This window comes from Protomyctophum parallelum (assembly GCF_964188405.1).
Source record: "Protomyctophum parallelum genome assembly, chromosome: 12".
Lineage (NCBI taxonomy): Eukaryota > Metazoa > Chordata > Actinopteri > Myctophiformes > Myctophidae > Protomyctophum > Protomyctophum parallelum.
In genome coordinates, this window is record NC_139712.1 from 38,263,815 (window position 1) to 38,285,595 (window position 21,781).

A 21,781-nucleotide genomic window follows, 5' to 3' on the forward strand; every position below is an offset into this window, starting at 1 on the left:
TGACTGCTCTCTATATGTAATTAGCTCTATATATGTAATTGGCCGCCGACCCCCATCTGAAAATATGTTGTTCCAGGGACCCCCTATGAAGCAAAGATTGAGTTAAAAACGATCGCTCTGACAGAATATGTGTTCAAAGATTTGCACCACATTTTCACGTTTTTCAAAAATAGCAGACCTACAAGCTCGTAGCGTGGCACTCGGTGCCTCGTTATGAGCTTGTAGATCTGATATTTTTCAATAGCTAAAGTATAACATACTTCTTAAAACACCAATATACTGTACAGTACTATGCTGCGTGAATAAACATACAATTTGATAGCATACATACGTAGAATAGATCACCCAGGTTTTATGGTTTTTCAATCCCCACACGTGTGTGTGCGTGTATGTATAAGTGTTGCAACACTTGAAATGTAGAATATGACATTTTAACGGTAATATCGTATATCGTATCGATATCGCAATATTTGGCATAAATACAGAGATATGAAATACGGAAGTTTACGGAATGTAGTCGATAGGGCTCGCGTGAGAACATAACCACGTGACCGGGCTGTCTTCTGCCCCCTCAATGTCGCAACTCTGTCCATACTTGTAATCCAAACGTACACATGTGTGGGTATAGGGATAGGGTGGCCTGGCTGGGTGTATGACTTGACTACCGCGGCCTGAATGATTCAGCCCTGCAGCCCTGCTGTGAGATATGATCTGGACAACAGATGTCAATATGAAGTTGAGGATAACGTTGACCACTTCTGTGTCTTAGTCATACTTCTCTCTCCTTTCTTTTGTAATCTTTTTTGTCATCAGACGGAGAGCTTGGTCATATACTTCTCTCTTTGTTGACGTTTTGTTAACTCATCCTCCTGCCGTTAACCCAGTGGTGGAAAGTAACTAAGTACATTTACTCATCTTAATACAGAAAACACAATAACACAGTGATCGCATCAAGTGAAAGTTGGGGAAACAACACTGCATCTACTCAGTGTGAGTGTGTGAGTGATGATTCCAGGACCACGGACAGTTCCTCAGCACTCAGACAAAATAACACTACATTTCAACCTGATCCTGACAACAATTATGTATTAAGCTATATTTATAATATAGGAATTAATTGGTATATATATATATATATATACACAAATTGGTATGTAGTTATGTACTGTATGAAGGATGTGCTCAGGTGATGGTTTGGGGGTGAATAGTCACTTAAATCCTCAATCTATCTTCCTTCTATGCCAGGGTTCAGTAGCCTATATAAATAGAGATGGTCACGCTCACGCTGGCATTGTGCCAGATTTGGTGGTGATCTCATGCTAGATGTCATATCTTTTGAAGCAGGGCGCATTGTCCCTATAAATGCACCCTGTGGTGTCAGTGCTGTACAAATCTGTTTATCACACAACTCCAGAGATATGTGCAGCACAAATCTGTAGTAGTAGCAGGCGGCACCCAACAGCCCCGTGGTTAAGGCGTTTACTACAGTAGGCTCTAATGCTGTTGCAAATTATCGATTAAACCCTTAATATCATCGATTCATTTTTCCCTGAGAACCCTTTTTATTTCAGTGCATTATCTCTTCTACTTTACTTACAGCACACTTTGACCATTTAGCAATTATAATCACACTATGGGCACTCCTTAACCCTTATCCCTAAACTTATTTGTATTTTTTTACTATTTAACAAAAACCTTTTAAATAGTTAAAATAGCTGATCTACAAGCTCGCAACGTGTAGATGTAGATCGACTAGTTGAACTATTTTTTATAAATACAAAAAAATGGCAAATAAGTTTAGGGATAAGGGATAAGGGTGGCGCAAGATGGAGCCCTATGTATAATACATTATACTAGTGATTATAAACAAACACAATTAACATTGGCTCAATAATAGCAGTTTGGTATAACACTTTGTAGATGTAGCCTACTGTAAATGTGAACAAATGCTAAATCTAAAAATAAAGGGATGCATAAAGTGGGAAATGGTCTTATATGCATGATATAAGTCTGAAGTAAGATTTGCCCAACTGGCCCACCACGATATTTTACTGTCATGATCTGTACTTGATTGTAAAGAAGAGGAAAGTCAGTGGGAGGGAAGAAAATGTGGCTTTAAAAGTAGGCCATCATATACGCCTACGTACAATTGTATTCGTACCGTGATGCACCGTTTGATCTATACTATAGCCGAACATAAAACAGGTGTTCAGGATAAAAGAAATGTCCCTTGTGGGGCTTCTGTGTCTGTGATTCATCTGGGTGTGTGATTAACATTACCTGTGACATAGAAGCGGATGTCCAGTTCATCCATGCCCGCAGAATTGGAGGCGATGCAGCGATACACTCCAGACACAAAGGCCTCTTCAACAGTCAGGACCCCTACAGTCTGTGGAAACCACACGCAAACATCCGCTATGAATAACACCACACTTATAGCACACTCTGCAAAACAGGCACGCTAACGTTGCGCGCGCGACACACACACACACACACACACACACACACACACACACACACACACACACACACACACACACACACACGCACAGACACACACACACACACACACACACACACACACACACACACACACACACACACACACACACACACACACACACACACACACTCATTACCTCTGCCACTGATAGATGGGCTCATATTTTCCATGGGCCCATCCATTGAGTAGACAATGGGGATCTCTGCGCCAAAGCTCCTGCCCCACTTCCAGCCCGGAGTGGCAGTGTGTGTGTGTGTGTGTGTGTGTGTGTGTGTGTGTGTGTGTGTGTGTGTGTGTGTGTGTGTGTGTGTGTGTGTGTGTGTGTGTGCGTGCGTGCGTGCGTGTGTGGCCACTGTGTGTGCCTTATAGTGAAAGCAGGATATAGAATAATAAAGTGTGGAGATTTATATTATGTTCTGTCACAGCCCTAGCTGTAGTTTTCCTACTAAGGAGGAATTGCCAATCAGTGCATTGGGAGCACCTGGCCAGTGTTCCCAGTGTGCTCTATAAAGGGCTGGGAGTTGGCTGGCCTCACTCTCGCTCTCTCTACCTTCCATGAGAGCAGCATGTGTTTGTAGCACCATTCAACACCCCACATTACACTACTACTCACCACACATCCACTCACTTACACTACTGATTTACTGATTAACACACCCCACTTAGTATGTTAGTATTGTTTGATGCATATTAAGTTGTTTATGTTGTAAATAAATATTGGTTTGTGCCCTTTTAAACAGCCGTGCAGTGTCTTCCTCTTTTGTTATGGCCTAAGAACCAAGTCATAACAGTTCCATTTCTTATTTTTTTGGTTTTAATACAGTAACATCATTGTTAGTCCAATACAATTTTTTTTTTTTTTTTTAAGATATTTTTTTTGCGGCTTACGCCTTTTATTGATTTTTTGAAGGGACAGACAGTAGGCTGACAGGAAACGGGAGAGAGATGGGGGAAGACATGCAGTAAAGGCCGTGTCGGGTTCGGGAGTCGAACCCGCGGCACACTGCGACTGGATTACCAGTCCGGTGCCCAGACCGTTACGCCACGGCCTGGGCCGTCCAATACAAATTCAATACAAATTATGTTTTCATAATGAAGGTGTCAGTAATGGAAATGTTTATGAAAGGGACACTATCCCAAGTTTGTACAGTTTGTTGTAGGGCAGTAGGGCTAAAGTTCCACTCCAGATTTTACTGAAATGGTCACTCCATTGATTTCACTGGAGTAAAATCTGTGAATGTGAAATCTACAACACTTCCTGTTTTTTTACCAGCTACCCTCACTGTCTATGGCATTGTCCTTGTTCAGTGCATTTAATGCAACATTAAATATGTAACCCAGTACAGTCCTGCTGTGGTGTGTGTGTGTGTGTGTGTGTGTGTGTGTGTGTGTGTGTGTGTGTGTGTGTGTGTGTGTGTGTGTGTGTGTGTGTGTGTGTGTGTGTGTGTGTGTGTGTGTGTGTGTGTGTGTGTGTGTGTGTGTGACACAGTTAAATTATCAATAATTTTAGGACAGTACGTAAATGTTCTATTCACCTTATTTCTCCCTTGAAGCACTTCCTGGCGGTGTGAGACACTCAGGATGTGGTTGTGTGTGGATGTGCCGGGAACTCTCTCTCTCACCGGGCTCCAGCGCGAGGAGGACGTCGGACACACACACCTTAGAGAGGAAGACACAGACAGGGATTCTCAGCTGTGTTGACACAGTCCTGTTGCCAGGTGTGTTTCTGCATCTTAGACAGTGTGTGTGTGACTGTGTGCGTGCATGATGTGTGCATCTGCATGCGCACGCGTGTGCTCCACAGCTGTGCTCAGTTACCTGACGTTCTTTTCATCTCACTTCCTCGCAGCGATCGCTATCAAATGGTTTTCATCATAGTATCCAGCTATAGTGGACTCATAATAACCATTACCCGTGCATCATGCTATGCGTGTTGTTTGGACACCTGACAATATAGTGAATCTTTGGAGCGTTACGTAATTCATGATTGTTCATCTAATGTTATGAGGGATGCTGAGGTGTTATTGTCATCCTGTAGATCAGCTTCCTTCCATTCTTAACGAAATCATCCCACCGGGGGTGTCCCACCGGAGACACGAGGTGTCCCATTCAACACAATAGCCTCACAGGTTAAGAATCCATAGATTACACATGCTATGGGAACTGGTGCGTGTTTGTCCTCTGGGAGGTCGCTGCCTGGGGGATATTCTACACACCACGTCATGGTGAATAGAGGCCGGTATGTGCGTGACATCATCATACCCGGAAGTTAAGCAGGAACTCCTACTGTACTGAGTGACAAAAAACTACTTTCTGGCCTTGACAGCCCAACAGAAAATCTGATTGCATTACACGTTAAGCCTGGTATAATAATTGAATAATATACTATGACTATATCTGTCCCCTGTCTAAAGATAGCACAGTTCTGCATTTGGTGATTGACATGGTGACATCGGTAGCTGACCCATGATAGCCTTATACACAAACATAAAACTATTGTATATTATATATAATGTTCCAAAACACAAGAAATGTGCCTTCTATGCTGCACCAAAAAAAATGGAATTATCTGCAAAAGCACTTGGCTATCAACTGATTACTTTAAAACTCTGATTGATTGATTGATTGATTGATTGATTGAGTTATTGATTGATTGACTGTTGACCTTGGAATACACTTCTTTTTAGGTTGCATTTTGTCTACGCATTAGGATGGTGTTTAATATTCCTTTTAAATAACCATTTGGAAGTCTGTTGTTTTAAGTTAGTTTATACCCATTTTATAAATTGTGTTACAGTATTACTTATTGTATTGCTGCCGCAGCCTTCTTAGCCATGGGGCTCCTTTGCAAATGAGATGAAAATATTTCACTCCCTCTGATTATAAATGGGTAACTTATATGTGGAGAGTACTATCCATATAGAAGAGGAATGATGCCACATGCAGGGATATATGTAATTGTTAAAGTCATCTTGGGAAATGGGAAGAGATTTTGCACATTTAAATGTGCATCCTATGATATTGTCTGTCTCTTCTTTCCATCAATGTGATATTTAGTGGCCACTAGCCCTCATTTATCACTCCATCTGGTTGGCAAAGCGTATATCTTCTCTACGTCCGAGCATAGACATGGTAACGCCCCCCGCCTGCCTCTGATTGGCCTACCGCCACTGCCGGCCTTACCAGACATTCCTCCGAGGTGGATAGCTATATGCTGGATAGTCTGCCAAGAGGTTACAAAATAAATAAATAATACAAGTACAATATAATACAAGAGAATGACAGCTTGGCACGCGTGACAGTAACTTTTATCTTTTGTAGAAGAGGCAAACTAATATATTGTTTATGCCGTTTTTGTGTACAGTGTAAACTTGAAACATTATTGTACTGTAAAAAGGTCTCTTTTCCCTTGCTCTTTATCTTTTTTTTAGTATAATAGTATTAGTTTACTATACTTAGATACATATATTTTTGAAGCATCTGAGGTACAACAAAACTGCATGGGAGTAATCAGCCCAAAGTATTACAGTACTTGCAGACCAGATGTTGCTGCAACTCCCGTCAGTAGAGGAATGAAACTCCCACATGTCTGCAATAACACTGACTGGAAGCCATGTAGAACTTTGGTGGAATCATGGGTTGAATTTACCTGGGCATGGTTTAAAGGTCACCCAAATAATTACTTATTTTCTATCAATTACAAGCCTTGAATTCACATTTTCTATTTTTAGAGATTCTAAAAAGATTCTATTTTTAGTTTTTGTCACATTCCTATGCCAATAATTTGTGCTCAGTACGAGACTCAACTGCGTCTCCTACCGGATTATCGAATTATTGGCTTAGGAATGCGAGGGGAAAAAAACAAGAAAAGTGAACTACTCCTTTAAGTCCAAATATCATTCATAAACATGGGATTTTGAGAGCTTTTTCCTCATCACAGTGAATGGAATCACTTCATATGGTTCCTCACTCACAGTGCACGGATTGAGCAACAGATAAAGGCATATAGCCTAATATGAGGCAGATAAACAACCCAATGTTTAACCAAAGACCAACATCACCTTTATAAATCACAATCATCAGTAGGGCCTACAATCAGTTCATCTCTCTACATTGAACTTTTGAAATGTTTTTTCTCTCCCTGTGTGCTGCTTCTCTGCCTGCCCGGAGGCATTTCTCTCCCTGTGTGCTGCTTCTCTGCCTGCCCGGAGGCATTTCTCTCCCTGTGTGCTGCTTCTCTGCCTGCCCGGAGGCATTTCTCTACCTGTCGGACTCCCTGCCGGTCTGTCTGTGTCTGTCCTCTCAGACTGTGATGCACCCCCCTCCCTGACGTGGACACATCCCCCTCCCATCCTCCTCTGCCCTGTCCCTCTGATTGCTCTTCCTCTTGGCAGAGATTAGCGTGTGCCTGTGTCCTGTAGGAGCGGTCCGGCGCACCCTGTGCATGACACCGAGGGCCCTGCTGGCACGCGCACAGGCACGTACAGTTAGCCAGCCTGTATACATACAGCAGAACATGCTCTCGTGCACACACTGGCACACACACACACACACACACACACACTGGCACGCACACACGCACACACACACACACACACACACACACACACACACACACACACACACACACACACACACACACACACTGACCAGTTAAAGCTCCCACGCTTCCCAGGAAAAGCTTTCTCACACTTGCACGCACTTACAATTACAATGCACTCACATTAAGGACATATATATATAATTATATATATATATATATATATATACACTTCTTTATAGTTTGTATAACGAAGTATAACATTATACAAAGCGCGTCTGTGCTGCACAACCAATACTGGTGCACAACTAAAAACATCAGGCTACACACACACACACACACACACACACACACACACACACACACTACAAAGTCAGAGAGTGAGAGACATGCAGATAGTCATATGGTTAGTATAGCATGTGGATATGAACACAGTTAGTAAGCAGAGCAGAACATGTAACGTCTTCACAGTCATACTGGGCTCACATTCATACGTTCAGTCATACAGTGTGTGTGTGTGTGTGTGTGTGGGTGGTGACCGGGTGAGCGCTGGCTGCCTGTTCAATGTGATGTGGATGGAGTGACTGTCCTGACTCGTGTTTCAGTGGGGATCATCTCCTGCTCAGTCTTCCTGTCCTGCCCCCATCGGCCTAAAATACACCTAAGACCTGTCCCTGTCGGTTCCCGACCCAAAACCACAAAATAAACATGCACACGCCAACGCATGCCAACGTAAGACAAATTTAATGTACAAACACTCACAAATGGTATAACACATAACAAAATACATCTTCATTTTTCATACACAATTGTCAATTATTGTCATTTATCTGCATAATTATGTAAGTTAGTTGTATAAAATTATTAAATATTAGATTCATATATTACTCATAGATCATCTGTATACAAGAATTGAATCACATTGGGAAAGACCCGTAGAATGGGGCACTTGTGTGGAGTTCATACACGTATGCACGCAAATGTACGAGTGCGTACGCACGCGTGCACACACACACACACACACACACACACACACACACACACACACACACACACACACACACACACACACACACACACACACACACTACTTCTTATGCATGCATACTCATGCTCACATAATACTGTATACTCACTTGTACACATGCTCAAATTGACAAATTACACACATGGCACTAAGATGGCTTACTGTATCACTTATGCACAGAGTTGATCTGTGGGAACTTTTCATTATGAAGGTGACAAGAAACCATTTTACACACAGAACAGATATGACAAAGTGACACTGAATGACATTGAAGAACATACAATGATGAAGGGTAGTCAGTAGTAGTCTCTGGCAAGGGGACAACTCCTACATGGTAGGTGTTTGTCCACCGTCGAAGTCTTTTTTTTGTTTGTAGAGAACTCTAGGTATCCCATAGTGAACAAAACACCAATTGTCCTTTCTCCTGTCTGCCTGTCCAAAGTGTGCATGTCAGAACTACAACTTGTGGCTAATATTGAGAACGGAACTCACAGCTTCTGTGGATGTCGTAATTAGGTCAGGGTGGCAGGGCTTTTTTTTTTGGACAGGAACGGTTCATGCACCCATTATAGTACCACTCTAGGACACAAATAAAGCAGCTCCAGAAACGTGGCTGGTGTGACGGATGGAATTGCACTTTGATTTCTGGCTCAAAACATCTGAGAAACGTTAGCGTATGAGCTTAAAAATAAAAGACAAGCACAGGGTGGCTGTGTGGTCAGGGGAGCTTATAACAAAGTTTAGATAAAGTGGAAAATAAATAAATAAACAACAATAAACCAAAAAAGCAGACATCCTTTATATCCTCAGTGCTGTGGCATTTGCTTTTACTCCTGTTCCTCGTTTTCCTTATATTTCCATGCAGCTCCTGGTCATCACTGCTCAGCAGTGGTCCGAGTCAATTTCCTACCCCAATGGGTGCCCAACACCAGTTTGGGGTCACAGGGTCGTCACATGGGGCTAGTGGTGCCACTGAGAGTTCTGGCTTCCATGGAAACAGCAGTGATTTTGTGGAGGGTGTGGCTGGCTGGATGGAGGGGTGGTGGTAGGAGATGCATTGGGGGGGGGGGGGTCTACTGATGAGGGGAGGTGGATCGGGCGGTTTGCGCGGGTGGAGGGCTGAGCTGGCGAAGGACAGGGGGCAGCGGTGTGTGGAGGCAGGGTGGGGGTTGGTGAGGGGGGGGGGGGGAGGGTTTGAGAGGGTCTCAAGAATAGATCAAGCTCTTGAGGAAGCGGACTGTGCCACGTTTGAAGACGAAGGGACAATCACGCTGCTGGGAAGCGTCTCGCGTCGGGGAGGAAGCCAAACAACGAGAGGAAAAGCGCTCTGATTTTCGCACAGGAAGCCCAGTGCGCCTCCTGCCCGGGCCAGATAAGAGCGCTGCGGTTCCCAGGGCCAGACCCAGGGGTGGACCCAGGACCAGACCCAGGGGTGGACCCAGGACTTGGGACCTAGGCCCCCTCAGCTTGGCCCAGCCTGGCCCTCTGCTCCTGGGCCTCCTCCGGCATGCTGTCAGGCTCGAGGTGCAAACGAGCTGCAAAGAACAAGGGCCTGGTGAGGATCCAGCTAGTCACTCTCAGTTACCTAATGTCTAATGTGACCACATTTAAATACACTCATTGAACAAGAACCAGAACAGAGCTTTCCAGAGGACCCGCCATGAAAGAGACTGAATGTAATCTATTCATCATTATTGATCATAATCTTAATCATACATACAGTACTGTCCCTTGGGACAGAAAAACAGCCAAAATAAACTGGCAGCTACACCGCTCGCCTTTCCTAATGACACAATGAATAACAGTTCAACTGTATGTGTGGCAGTAAAGACATGGTGAAAATGAACACAAGCATTTCTACAAAGTTTGTCTTATTGAGGCAAATTATAACAATGGGATTTTCTTTCTGTCTCAACACAGCTAATTCAAATTTAACAATTACTATTATAAGCTCACAGGGATGTATTAACTTCATTACCTTGTAGAGACAAGATTGTGAAGACTGTGTTTGTGGATACACAATAGAGCCGGACCGATATACGGTATTGGTTTGGCTGATACCGTGGCCATTATTTGACGTTTTTGACAACATCTGTATCTGCAATTATGCAGCAGATGTATTACGATTTTTAACCACCAACGACATTCCTGTTTTGGGCATGTCATTATGGCGGTAGGCAAATATTTTCATACGTTTTCCAAAAAGAGCTCACAGCCTTCATATTTGAAAATGTTTCAATAGCGCTTAAGTGGTTAAATAAAAATAAAGTTCAGTTCATGTCACGTGTCAGTGTGTATTCTATATTTACAGTACCTGATTGCTTGTTCATTGTATAATTGAGGTTAAATGTTATTTTCATAAAGATAGATGAATATATACTTAAAACTATGTATTATTATTTATAATTATTAATTATGTTCTCATAAGTGAAATGTTTTAAAATATAAACTAAACTTTAATAAAAATCAAATGTTTCCAAGATGCTGCACCCTTCTCTTTTTTTTCTTTTTACAAAATACCACTCAACACATTGGTAATCACTAATCAGTGGTCTAGGACTCTCCAAAACCGGGATCGGCATCAGACAAAGAAAATCTGGCAATGGGTCAGGCTCTATAATACACAGAGGTAACCATTTTGGATGTGTCTGGGACTCTAGGTGGGGCGCCATGTGAGAGCTCTGGGTCTTAAGGGTCAAGTACACTGATGATGTCACCGCGCGTGTCTCAGGAGGGGAATAGAACATGGGCGGCTCGTGTGATGCTCTCAGGTAATACTTAACCTCTCTGACTCTCTGTCATAACTAACACAATAGGTGTCTGACCTCCCGGAACCACTCAATCCAAGTTTGTTCCAAACGCTTGATGTGTGCGTGCGGGTGTGTGTGTGTGGCTAAATGACCATCAATGGGGCTGGCCAATTTCTCATGAGAAATTTATATATAGTGCGTGTGTCAGATCACAGGATGCCGTGTGCAATCACAATAATAAACAGGCCTCTCACCCTGCGTCTTCCACAGGAAGGTAATTAAATCATAGCGTTTGATTTGGAAACTAACAAATGGTGACTTGAGAACACGGAACTGGCATCGATTGTTGTTGTGTTTTTTCTCTGCCCTTTCAAGTCTGAGATGTCAGTGGATGCACACGCAGGCACACACGCACACGCACACGCACACACACACACACACACACACACACACACACACACACACACACACACACACACACACACACACACACACACACACACATAATTGACAAACATATAGGAAATGCCACATGGAGAGTAAGGGAACAAACATATGGGGAAAGAATCACATAAAAGCATCTGCATGGACACAAACATCTGCATGTGACACAAACACAAACAACCCAAAGGCATCTGTTCTGGTTACAGAGGAAACCCTGTCTGGACACACGCTGAAATAGACAAAACATGTCTCCATTCCAGTGTGTGCGAGCACACACACAGACACAGACACACACACACAGACACACACACACACACACACACACACACACACACACACACACACACACACACACACACACACACACACACACACACACACACACACACACACACACACACACACACGCAAATAAGAAAATACATAATTGTTTTGTGGTGCATATCAGCCTGCTGAAAGCCAACATTTATATGACCCTGTTGTGTTGTTTGACCTAAAGGTCTGGCGACATATTCTTTTCTTCTTTCTTTTTTTAGGTTTTCTGCACCCAAAAAACCCCTGAACTTTGAACATTCAGTAGATTTTATGTGGTCTGGGAAGTATTAACACTGAAAAGTATTAGTACTTTTCATTGTTTTAAATGCATTTTATTAAATGCAGATCCAGATCTGGATTCTGACGACATCACCGTCCACAGGCAAATCAGTTTGCCTTTGGACCACTTTTTGAGGCTAATTATTCAGAAAACCCCAGACCAGACCACAGAAGATCTACTGAATGTTCCAGGTGAAAAAGGGAGCCTAAATGTTAGTGCTACGTACAGGCCTTTGGATGGACAGGGATGCCAGCGCCACTCGATTTTCGGATGGGGCACTCCACCAGATGTGCAGTGTAGCGCGTGCCTGCTCCCCCTCGGTACAGTACCTGGGTCCTGTACCGACACTGCCTTCTCCCCTATTTGTGGACTAACTGTAAGGCAATGTACACGCACACGCACACACACACACACACACACACACACACACACACACACACACACACACACACACACACACATATACACACACACACACACACACTCATATGCTCATAATGTAGATCTTTTTGTTTTTGTTTTTGAAAAAAGGACCATCTTTGAACATTATTCCTTACATTGCATGCCCAAACAAATATGAATGCTAGGTTGAAAGTTTAAAAAGAAAGTCATTGTATATGTATACATATAGCACTGGTCACAAAGATTTGATTCAGACTTTGAATTCCATTACTGTATAACGTTTAAAGTTAAACAAGCAGTGACAGATTCCACCAAAGTAAAAATCCCATATTCTTACCGTTGACCACAAGTGTAAGTGTGAGATTGTGGTAGAGCTGGTGTTTTTGGATTCGGACCAGGACAGTGTACTTCCCCGCGTCCTCCTCAGCCACGTCCCGGATGACCAGGGAGTGTCCCTCCACGCGGTACCGGGAACACTGCTCTGCTGCCACCGTGCCGTCCTTCAGCCTGGCAGGAGAAAACACACACAGACAGGAATACAAGCTAATAAAAAACTGCAGGCTTTCTAGTCCTGAAAAGTTGCAATGCGAAAATGGAAGCCATCGTTCTCACAATAATGAAAATCTAAACATTTTTGTAAAACTGCCCACAGCCCTCCTATGAGACACAGACTGAGTAGAAAATAATCGTGCCATTTTATCATGATTATTAGTGAGGACCTAGCCTTGGTACCAGGCTTTCATTTTTGTTGGTGCAAAAATTGAAAGCCTGGAGGAACGCATTGGCCGCTCTAGGGGGGAGCTGCACTAGGGGGGAGAGGAGGGGCCGGGGGGTGACGGACAGATCGATGAGATCCAATCAGGGCGTGCGCAAATCTCAGCCGCGACCCGCCCCTCTAGACCAGAAACCTAACACGTTAGCTCAGGCTAGTGAGGACCTATTATATGAAGATAGGTTTAAAAGTGGTGAAGTGGTCCTTTAACATTTGAGTTAAGTTATAAGCCAAATAGAATTACAGGGAATGAATTAAGAGGGGATCTAGAAATAGAGCCTATAGGTGCATGGATGCTGGTGAGGTGGTTGGATTTGCAAAACTTTATGAGCAGCAGGTTAGCAGCGAGCGAGGCAGGGAGACAGCAGCAGCGACGTGCGTCCACACAGCAGGAGAGAAGCCAGGAATGAGCTGGTAGTCAGAGTAGATCGAATAGCCTCTCTGATCAGGTAAAGTGCTGTGACTAGTCACCTGATCAGGTAAAGAGTGCTGTGACTAGTCACCTGATCAGGTAAAGAGTGCTGTGACTAGTCACCTGATCAGGTAAAGAGTGCTGTGACTAGTCACCTGATCAGGTAAAGAGTGCTGTGACTAGTCACCTGATCAGGTAAAGAGTGCTGTGACTAGTCACCTGATCAGGTAAAGAGTGCTGTGACTAGTCACCTGATCAGGTAGGCACGCTCTCGACTTGTCTCCCTCAACTAGCTACACTGCGGGCTGCGCATCATGTATGAGATGTCGATGGCGATATAGTACTGTGGTATACTGTGAAGTGCTCTGGTTTTTACATCATAGAGTTCTCTCATATCAGTTATTGTATGAATGTAAATTTCTGCTTAAAATAAATTCAACCAGACCAGGACCAGGAGCGACAGCCTCGCCCCCAACTATTCATTTCAATGGAAGTTTCTCAGTGGCGTTTGAAGCACCCGGAAAACGGCCGGAAGTACCATTATAACTCTATGGTTGGCTCGAGACTCTATGGTTGGCTCGAAGACGGCCGGAAGTACCATTATAACTCTATGGTTGGCTCGAGACTCTATGGTTGGCTCGAAGACGGCCGGAAGTACCATCATAACTCTATGGTTGGCTCGAGACTCTATGGTTGGCTCGAAGACGGCCGGAAGTACCATCATAACTCTATGGTTGGCTCGAGACTCTATGGTTGGCTCGAAGACGGCCGGAAGTACCATCATAACTCTATGGTTGGCTCGAGCGGAAGTTTAGAGCGGGCTCAACTTTGAGGTCAGGGTTGATGCACTTTACGTCAACTTCCATGAACGCCCCGGAACGTCCTGCAGTTCCAGCTTTGGCCAGGAGGGTATTGGCAGCTTCAACGTTGGCCAGCTGTTCTGGGGGCCAGGTTGGAGCCAATAGAGCAGGCGCACTATCGTTTCAGACGATGCATGCATGCGCAGTAGCGTCCAAAATGCAGAAGTCTTGCAACACCAGATTTGGCCACCAGGCTTCGGTGGCTTCAATAATCCTCCGCGGTTCTGGGGGCTTAGTTCAGACGGTCGGGACAAACCAGCTTTTGGTAAGTGTTCACACTGATTGATACCAGTGGAATGTTTGAATAACAACACACCAGCGAGCACTCAAGAAAGAGTGTAACGTATTTTACGAAACTTGCGCATTGATAGTACAGTACATCATACAACTAACCATAATACACACAACGGCCATTGTGAGATATGGCCAAAGCATTTTCGGGGGTCCCCAGCCAAAAACATTGAGAACCCCTGAGCTAGATCACAAAATTGTTAAATTTAAATATCATTGGGGACGACAGGAGCTCTTACCAGATTACTTCTGGAGCAGGAAAGGCTCTGAGTTTGGGAGAGAGACGGTAAGACTTCTGTCCTGCATGTACCTCCAATAAAGATCCATTTCTGGCCTTTAGTCGAATAAATGGTCGATCTAGACACACACACACACACACACACACACACACACACACACACACACACACACACACACACACACACATTTTGCTTATATTAGTGAAATGGGAACTGCAACACGATTCCTCAAGGTCGTATGAGAATGTGATACTCTTCTGGGGCGGGTTACAGGTGCAGCAGTTATTGTCTACCACAGACAGTGATTCAGACTGTGTGGGTGGAATGTGTGATTAATTATGTATTTGGAAGACTTGAGTGCATTTAATGGTGTTAATGTGTCACCAAGTAGGAACGCTCACCATAGACCACAACGTCGACGCTGCTATCTCGCCGGATCTTCTCGCCACTGCTGACTCGACAGGTGTAGCGGCCTCTGTTTGACCGCTGTAGCTTGGGGACAGTGAGGATACTGTAGAACAGCATGTGGGTTCGAAGATCAAGGATCCGCTTGCTAAATGAGCCAGTGCCATTTTCCTGAGGGTGGAAAGAGACGGAGACAGATAGATAGATCAAGTCTCACACCAAGGCATTTCCACAAATGTCTTGTGTGGTATGGTGTCTTTGTGTAGCTGTCAATAACCATATTAGAGCAAATATACATAATAATTGTAGGAGATGTTTGGCAGTAGGCTACCCTTCATCAATGCCACTACAGTATATGATCAAAGTTTATAATCAGCAATGAATTATGCTTTGTTCTAGAATCTAGAGGTCTTCACTGGTCAATCTGAACGTATCCTCAATCAGGTCTGAGTGAGTTGACATTCTATTATTTCAGCGGCCATGTCTGTTTATAATAATAATAATAATAATAATAATAATTATTATTATTATTATTATTATTATTATTATTATTATTATTATTATTATTATTATTATTATTATTATTATTATTATTATTATTATTATTATTATGTGTAATAAGATCTGTTGGATCCAAGAAGACCCGTGCCGTTGAGGTGCTGACCCCACAAAATAAAGGGGAAAATAGTTTTGCTGCGCATGCGGGCCAGGCTGCCAAAAAAAGCAGAATTCCAAAAACTGATTTTCAAATACACGAGCGGCACTGTCCAAGGTTATTAAGCCATGTAAACCAACCAGTGCTTTACTGGTGGACCCAACAGCTCAACACAGATATGAGTGTGGCTCTGACCATTCCAGGGTAGTCCCAGCTGATGTTGACTCTGGTGTTCAGCTCCCCTGTAGCGGTGCAGTTCAGCGCCAGTCTCTCTCCCTTCAACGCCTGCACCGGCTCACTGGTGTTCAGATACACTTCCATGATTTTATTCACTGGGACAGGAGGGACAGACATGGTGTGAGACAAAAATGTAAACATAAATAAATACATAAATATGTATTCAGACAGTAATAATACCTCCATATATTATTATGTTATTACTGTATGTCATAATTGTATTGTTGAGTAAATAATACATATTACTACAAAGAAAATTGCAGTATAAGCATTAATTAATTAAAAATATAAATTATAAAAGTATGTAAGATATACAGTAAATACAGTCAATGAATGAACTTAAAGATGGAGTGCCACAGTTTTTGTATTTTTCCAGCTTTTCATGTGTCTATGGGGTGACAGTACTTCAATAGACACCCTGGAGTCGTTTTTATGTGCAATGGTGTAATAACTTTGTATTTAGGGTTTCTTCCTGGAGGCTGAACCCTTACAATTTTACAATTTACAATTTAGGCATTTAGCAGACGCTCTTAATCCAGAGCGACTTACATTAAGCAAGAACAAAAAAGCATGGGAATACATACAGTACATACATACATACAACCCTTAATTGACGGTCAAACAGGCCAATGAAATAAACACGGATAGTGTGACGTAAAAAAATTGCACGCACACACACACCTCCCCCTCTATATATATTTTTTAAATACGACAACCTCTGTGGGCGGAGCTGCCTGCCACATACACACGTGTGAACTGAACGACGCAGCCAGCCAGTTTGCTGCTCTGTGCCTATTTGTGTGGCAGATTTTCAAACAGTCATTTCACACATTACCAGTTCACAGCAGAGCAGACTGTTTTTCGTTAGATTGGAAGCAAGTAAATGTTCACGTCGGGTCCTCAGGATTAATCAAGGAAACCACAACAAACCAGCCTCATAGCCTACCTGCTCTGTTGTATAGTTGCTCTTGTTGTTCTCAAGGAGTAGGTTGTTCTTGTTTCTTTTATAATCACAGTGGCCGGGCTTTGATACAGAGTGTAGTGTCACAGTGTGCATTCTTGTTGGCTGTTGTAGTCAACATGTAGGTCCTAATACTTATACAATGCTGTAAAGTCAAGAATTAGAAGAATCTGTTGTGTCGCGCTGGAAGTCATGTTGCCATGTCTGGCTATTACAAGCGACTTGGGCTTGTTTTCATATAAGTAACTTTCAGGGGAGATGTGGTTGACTTGACCAATGGTTCATGTGAAGGACCCTCAGATTAATATGTTGTTAAAAGGATTGGTGTTGTTGAAACGTTTTCATAAATATTCAAGGAAATTTCTGTGACTTATTTTTGTGGACCTGGCCGCTTCTTTCTTTAAATCTGGCGACTTTTGCTGAAACTCAATAGAGCACCGAAGTCTGACGTCACTTTCAGTAGAGGGCGTCAGTCCCCAGGTTCATGTATTTTTTTAGTTGCATTGAAATCGCCATAGGAGGATTTTTAGATTGCTTCATATAAGAACTGTGTTTGAAAAATAAACATGTCATCCGGCCGCTTCACTCATATGGATATGAAGAATCAACTGACTGAGAGAAAACGCTAATGTTACTGCTACTGAATTAGTTAGATTTTCACTAGAAGCAGACTGTATCATATATGAGTGACTGACTGTTGCAAACGATACAGAGACACCTCCCTGACAATAAACAGCTTGTTTATTTTTGGACCACAACGCTTATAGTAGACGATATTAAGTTCACCCCATGTTATTCTCCATAGAGAAATTACTTCCGCGAACCAGGGGAATCGAAGGGATGAGCGAGTTACGTCAGGACTTCGGTGCTCTATGCAGTCAGAAGGAACATTCATGTTGTAAATTGATTGTTTGATCAGAGCAATAGAAGAGTAGAGAGTCTTCTGTCCAGAGCATCATGTGCCTAGGGCAGTGCAAGTGTTTTGTGTCAATAAAGGACCGTTTTAATGCCAGGGTGCTTAGCTGGAGGAAATCAATAGCCTAACAATATATTGGCAAATTATTCATGCTAAATGATCTATCAAACTAATTGTTTCTGCTGTTAAACTATGATTTAATTGGATGATGAGCTGAGCTGATTGTGACAATAGGGTCAATATAATTGGAGGAAATAAATAAATGATTATAAAAAAACAGAAAAAACAGATCTGATATGGTATGGATGTGTGGATTATATGCCTATACATGGATGGTGGCAGTATAAGTGCATAATGGTGCTTATACGATATCTCAGAAATATGGGAAGTGTTCACTTCTAACATTCACAAAAACATGAGTTTTTGTTACATTACAGACACCAATTTGTCATTTTCTAAACAAAAGGGCAGAGCCATGGGCTGTCCTTTTATAAGGAGGGGGAGGGACTAGGACAGGTGGGTGGTCTTAAAGGAGGAGGCGGAGGGACTGGATTAGGTGGGTGGTGCTACGGTTAAACTCACGCATACCTAATGAACTGGTGGGTGTGTCCACATAAAACCATCATTTTAACAAATACTGTACACTTAAAAAAAAATGTATACCTCATATACACCTAAATACACCTGATGATCATGTTTAAGTGTGGGAAAAAAACCAGTCATGCAGACAGCACACTGACCTGGTCTGTGGATGAAGTAGATGTGTGAGGTGTGTGTGACATCATCAACAGTGGTCAGGCAGAAGAAGAGGCCGATGTAAAAGTATGTAGGACTTCGGATGGTGAAGCCCTGCTTGCTCTTCCAGATAATGTTCCGCTGGTCTGGGATCAGTTCGTGGGCAGGGTACTGTGGGGAAGCAACAGAGGCAACAGTCAACAGGGGTGTAACCATACATTTTAACAGTGATACGATACATAGTTAGTTGACGATATGATACAAGGACGGTGCGATTCAATGATTTAAAATCGATACAGTAACTATTTAGCAAAGACATTAAATCTGTGTGAAACATGTGGATAGTGCAAAATGTATGAATATGGATATAAATAAGTAAACAGTGATTATCTGGACAGTATGTGTGATTCTCTGGCAAATATGTGTGACCATTCAATACAATGAGATTGTCCTAAAACCACAATCTACTGTAAAGAGAATTATGAACACAGAATAACCTTGCTGCTATTAGTTAATTAAAAACAACTAAGAGATCCACTGTCAAACAAAACCACCCACCACAAACGACAATGTTGTGAAACGAAAAATACATAAAGGCCGTGATCGGGAAACATTGTATGGGTATAATACCAACAAATAACTTTGTGGTCACGTTTGTGGATGACACGAGACAGTGATATGTCTGATCACAGACAACTATGAGACGGCCTGCAAGAGAGAGGTGGAGAACCCTGACACAATGGTGCTACAGTAGGAGAAAAACCTGGCTCTCAACCTCGACAAGACCAAAGAGCTGATTGTGAACTACAGGAAGACAGGCACAGCACACCCCCATCCACATAAAAGGCAGAGGGTCAGCGAGTGCAAATTCTTGGGAGTGCACATCACTGAGACATACTCACCTGCTGGGACATGGTGGTGGAAAAGGCACAACAACGCCTCTACTTTGTCAGATGACTGAAGAATTTCGGTATGGGCCCCAACGTTCTGCAGGCCTTCTAAAGAGGCACCACTGAGAGCAACCTGACTGGCTGCATTACTGCTTGGAGATCTTCCCTCCACCCCATCCAAGATGGACGCTGTGTCGGCAAAGCTCACATAGGATCATCAGAGATCTTATAGTCCCCCCCCCCCCCCCCAAACACAGACTGTTTCAGATGATGTCACGTGGAAAGTGGCTCTGTGTAGCCACAAGGCCACTGGCAGTAGTGTGCTAAAGAGCTTTTTCCCGAGGACACATGAACGCACTGGCCAAAGTAAAGCTTCGGAAACATTAATATCCCCCCACGTCCCTGCAGCCAAGCATCTGTGATGAAAAGATCACACCCGTGTGAAGTGAGTAGTGGTGCAACTCTGTGTGGGGGTCCCCGGGGGGTCCCTGGAAGTTCCAGACCCACAGGACCACAGCCAGGGTGCCGGCCCGGTTCCGGCGAGCCGCCCCACATCCAAAACGGTAGAGAAATGAGAGAGTTACCATGTGGGGGTCTCCGGGGGTCCAACTCTGTGTGGGGGTCTCCGGGGGTCCAAGTGAGTGGTGCAACTCTGTGTCGGGGTCCCCGGGGGGAGGGGTCCCCGGAACATCCAGATCCAGACCCCCAGGAACGCGCCAAGGGGGGCGGGCCGATTCCGGCGAGCCGCCCCACGTCCGAAACGGTTGAGAAATTACAGAGTTACCGTGTGGGGGTCCCTCTACTGTACTGTACTGTACTGTACTGTACTGTACTGTACTGTACTGTACTGTACTGTACTGTACTGTACTGTACTGTACTGTACTGTACTGGCACACCCAAAATCATCATATACACAGTTAATATGTGCGTGTGTGTTTGTGTGTGTGTTAGGTTGCACACAGTTGGTGAAAAACAACCATGCTATTTTCGTGCTCATATACCCAGCCACCCAGGCAGGCACCCAGCCAGCCACACACATACAGTAGCTCCGTAAGGGAGTGGTTGCACCACTCAAAAAGGACAAGCTGGGCCCAGGCCGTAGCGTAACGGTCTGGGTACCGGACTGGTAATCCAGTCGCAGTGTGCCGCGGGTTCGACTCCCGGACCCGACACGGCCTTTACTGCATGTCATCCCCCCATCTCTCTCCCGTTTCCTGTCAGCCTACTGTCTGTCCCTTCAAAAATCAATAAAAGGCGTAAGCCGCAAAAAAAAAAAAAAAAAAAAAAAAGGACAAGCTGGCAGAGCAGGGGTCACTTTACAGCAGTGGTTCTCAACCTGTGGTACGCGTACCACCGGTGTTACTTGAGCCCCCCCAGGTGGTACGCGGAAGAATCTTCCCAAAAGATGGGGGGGGGGGTGGAAAATAAATAAAAAACAAAATATATATATAATAAAAACATAATGATGATATTAAATGCGTGATATTAAACAGCACATATATATAACTAACAGTCAAAATGATGCAATCGTGGCTAAAAACGGGAACGCTAAGGAAGAGAAGAGAACAGGAGGATTTCAGCAGCGTGGATTTAGAGGTGCAGTTCTGCACGTGAACCAGGGCGAGCAGGAGCCTCAGGTACCGAGCAAAACGGGCCCGCGAGCGGCAGCAATGAAACCTGACTGTCCCCGCTGCAGCAAAAGGAGCAAACCCACGAGGAAATACATTACATTTGGATTCACTTGGAGTGGGACAGAGGCAGACCCCATACCACTGTGTGTGTGCGCGTGTGTGTGTGTGTGTGTGTGTGTGTGTGTGTGTGTGTGTGTGTGTGTGCGTGTGCGTGGGCACTTTCAGAAGACAGTCGTTGTTGGACCCAACGCGTGTGTGTCTGCTTTCAGAAGACTGTTGTTGGACCCAACACAGTGAATACCCTGCTTTTTCAGCACTTTCTCCGTTATACATTGTCACTAATATGCTGGCTACCTTTCAAATTGTTTGTATTTAGCATGGCCTTCAAAAATGGCAACAGGTTGTTGTAAAAATAGTTAATGTTCTTCTCACTAGGCGTGTGTATGTGTGTGTATATGGTTGGTTATTGTTTTGTGTTTGCAGTACTGCAGTTATTGTTTTCACTGTGTGTGTGTG

At 43.6% G+C, this 21,781-nt stretch overlaps 1 protein-coding gene across 1 annotated transcript in view; it reads right to left on the reverse strand.

The window, feature by feature from the left end:
- The window catches only part of flt1 (fms related receptor tyrosine kinase 1), a 133,276-nt gene that overhangs the window by 99,449 nt on the left and 12,046 nt on the right, over positions 1-21,781 (reverse strand). Inside the window, exons 5-12 of the mRNA XM_083778669.1 lie at positions 18,750-18,915; positions 16,091-16,227; positions 15,237-15,411; positions 14,836-14,953; positions 12,599-12,768; positions 12,086-12,233; positions 4,039-4,162; positions 2,281-2,389 (exon numbers count right to left, since the gene is read on the reverse strand). Coding sequence (XP_083634795.1) covers positions 2,281-2,389; positions 4,039-4,162; positions 12,086-12,233; positions 12,599-12,768; positions 14,836-14,953; positions 15,237-15,411; positions 16,091-16,227; positions 18,750-18,915 — 1,147 coding nt within the window. The remainder of the gene's footprint in view (positions 1-2,280; positions 2,390-4,038; positions 4,163-12,085; positions 12,234-12,598; positions 12,769-14,835; positions 14,954-15,236; positions 15,412-16,090; positions 16,228-18,749; positions 18,916-21,781) is intronic.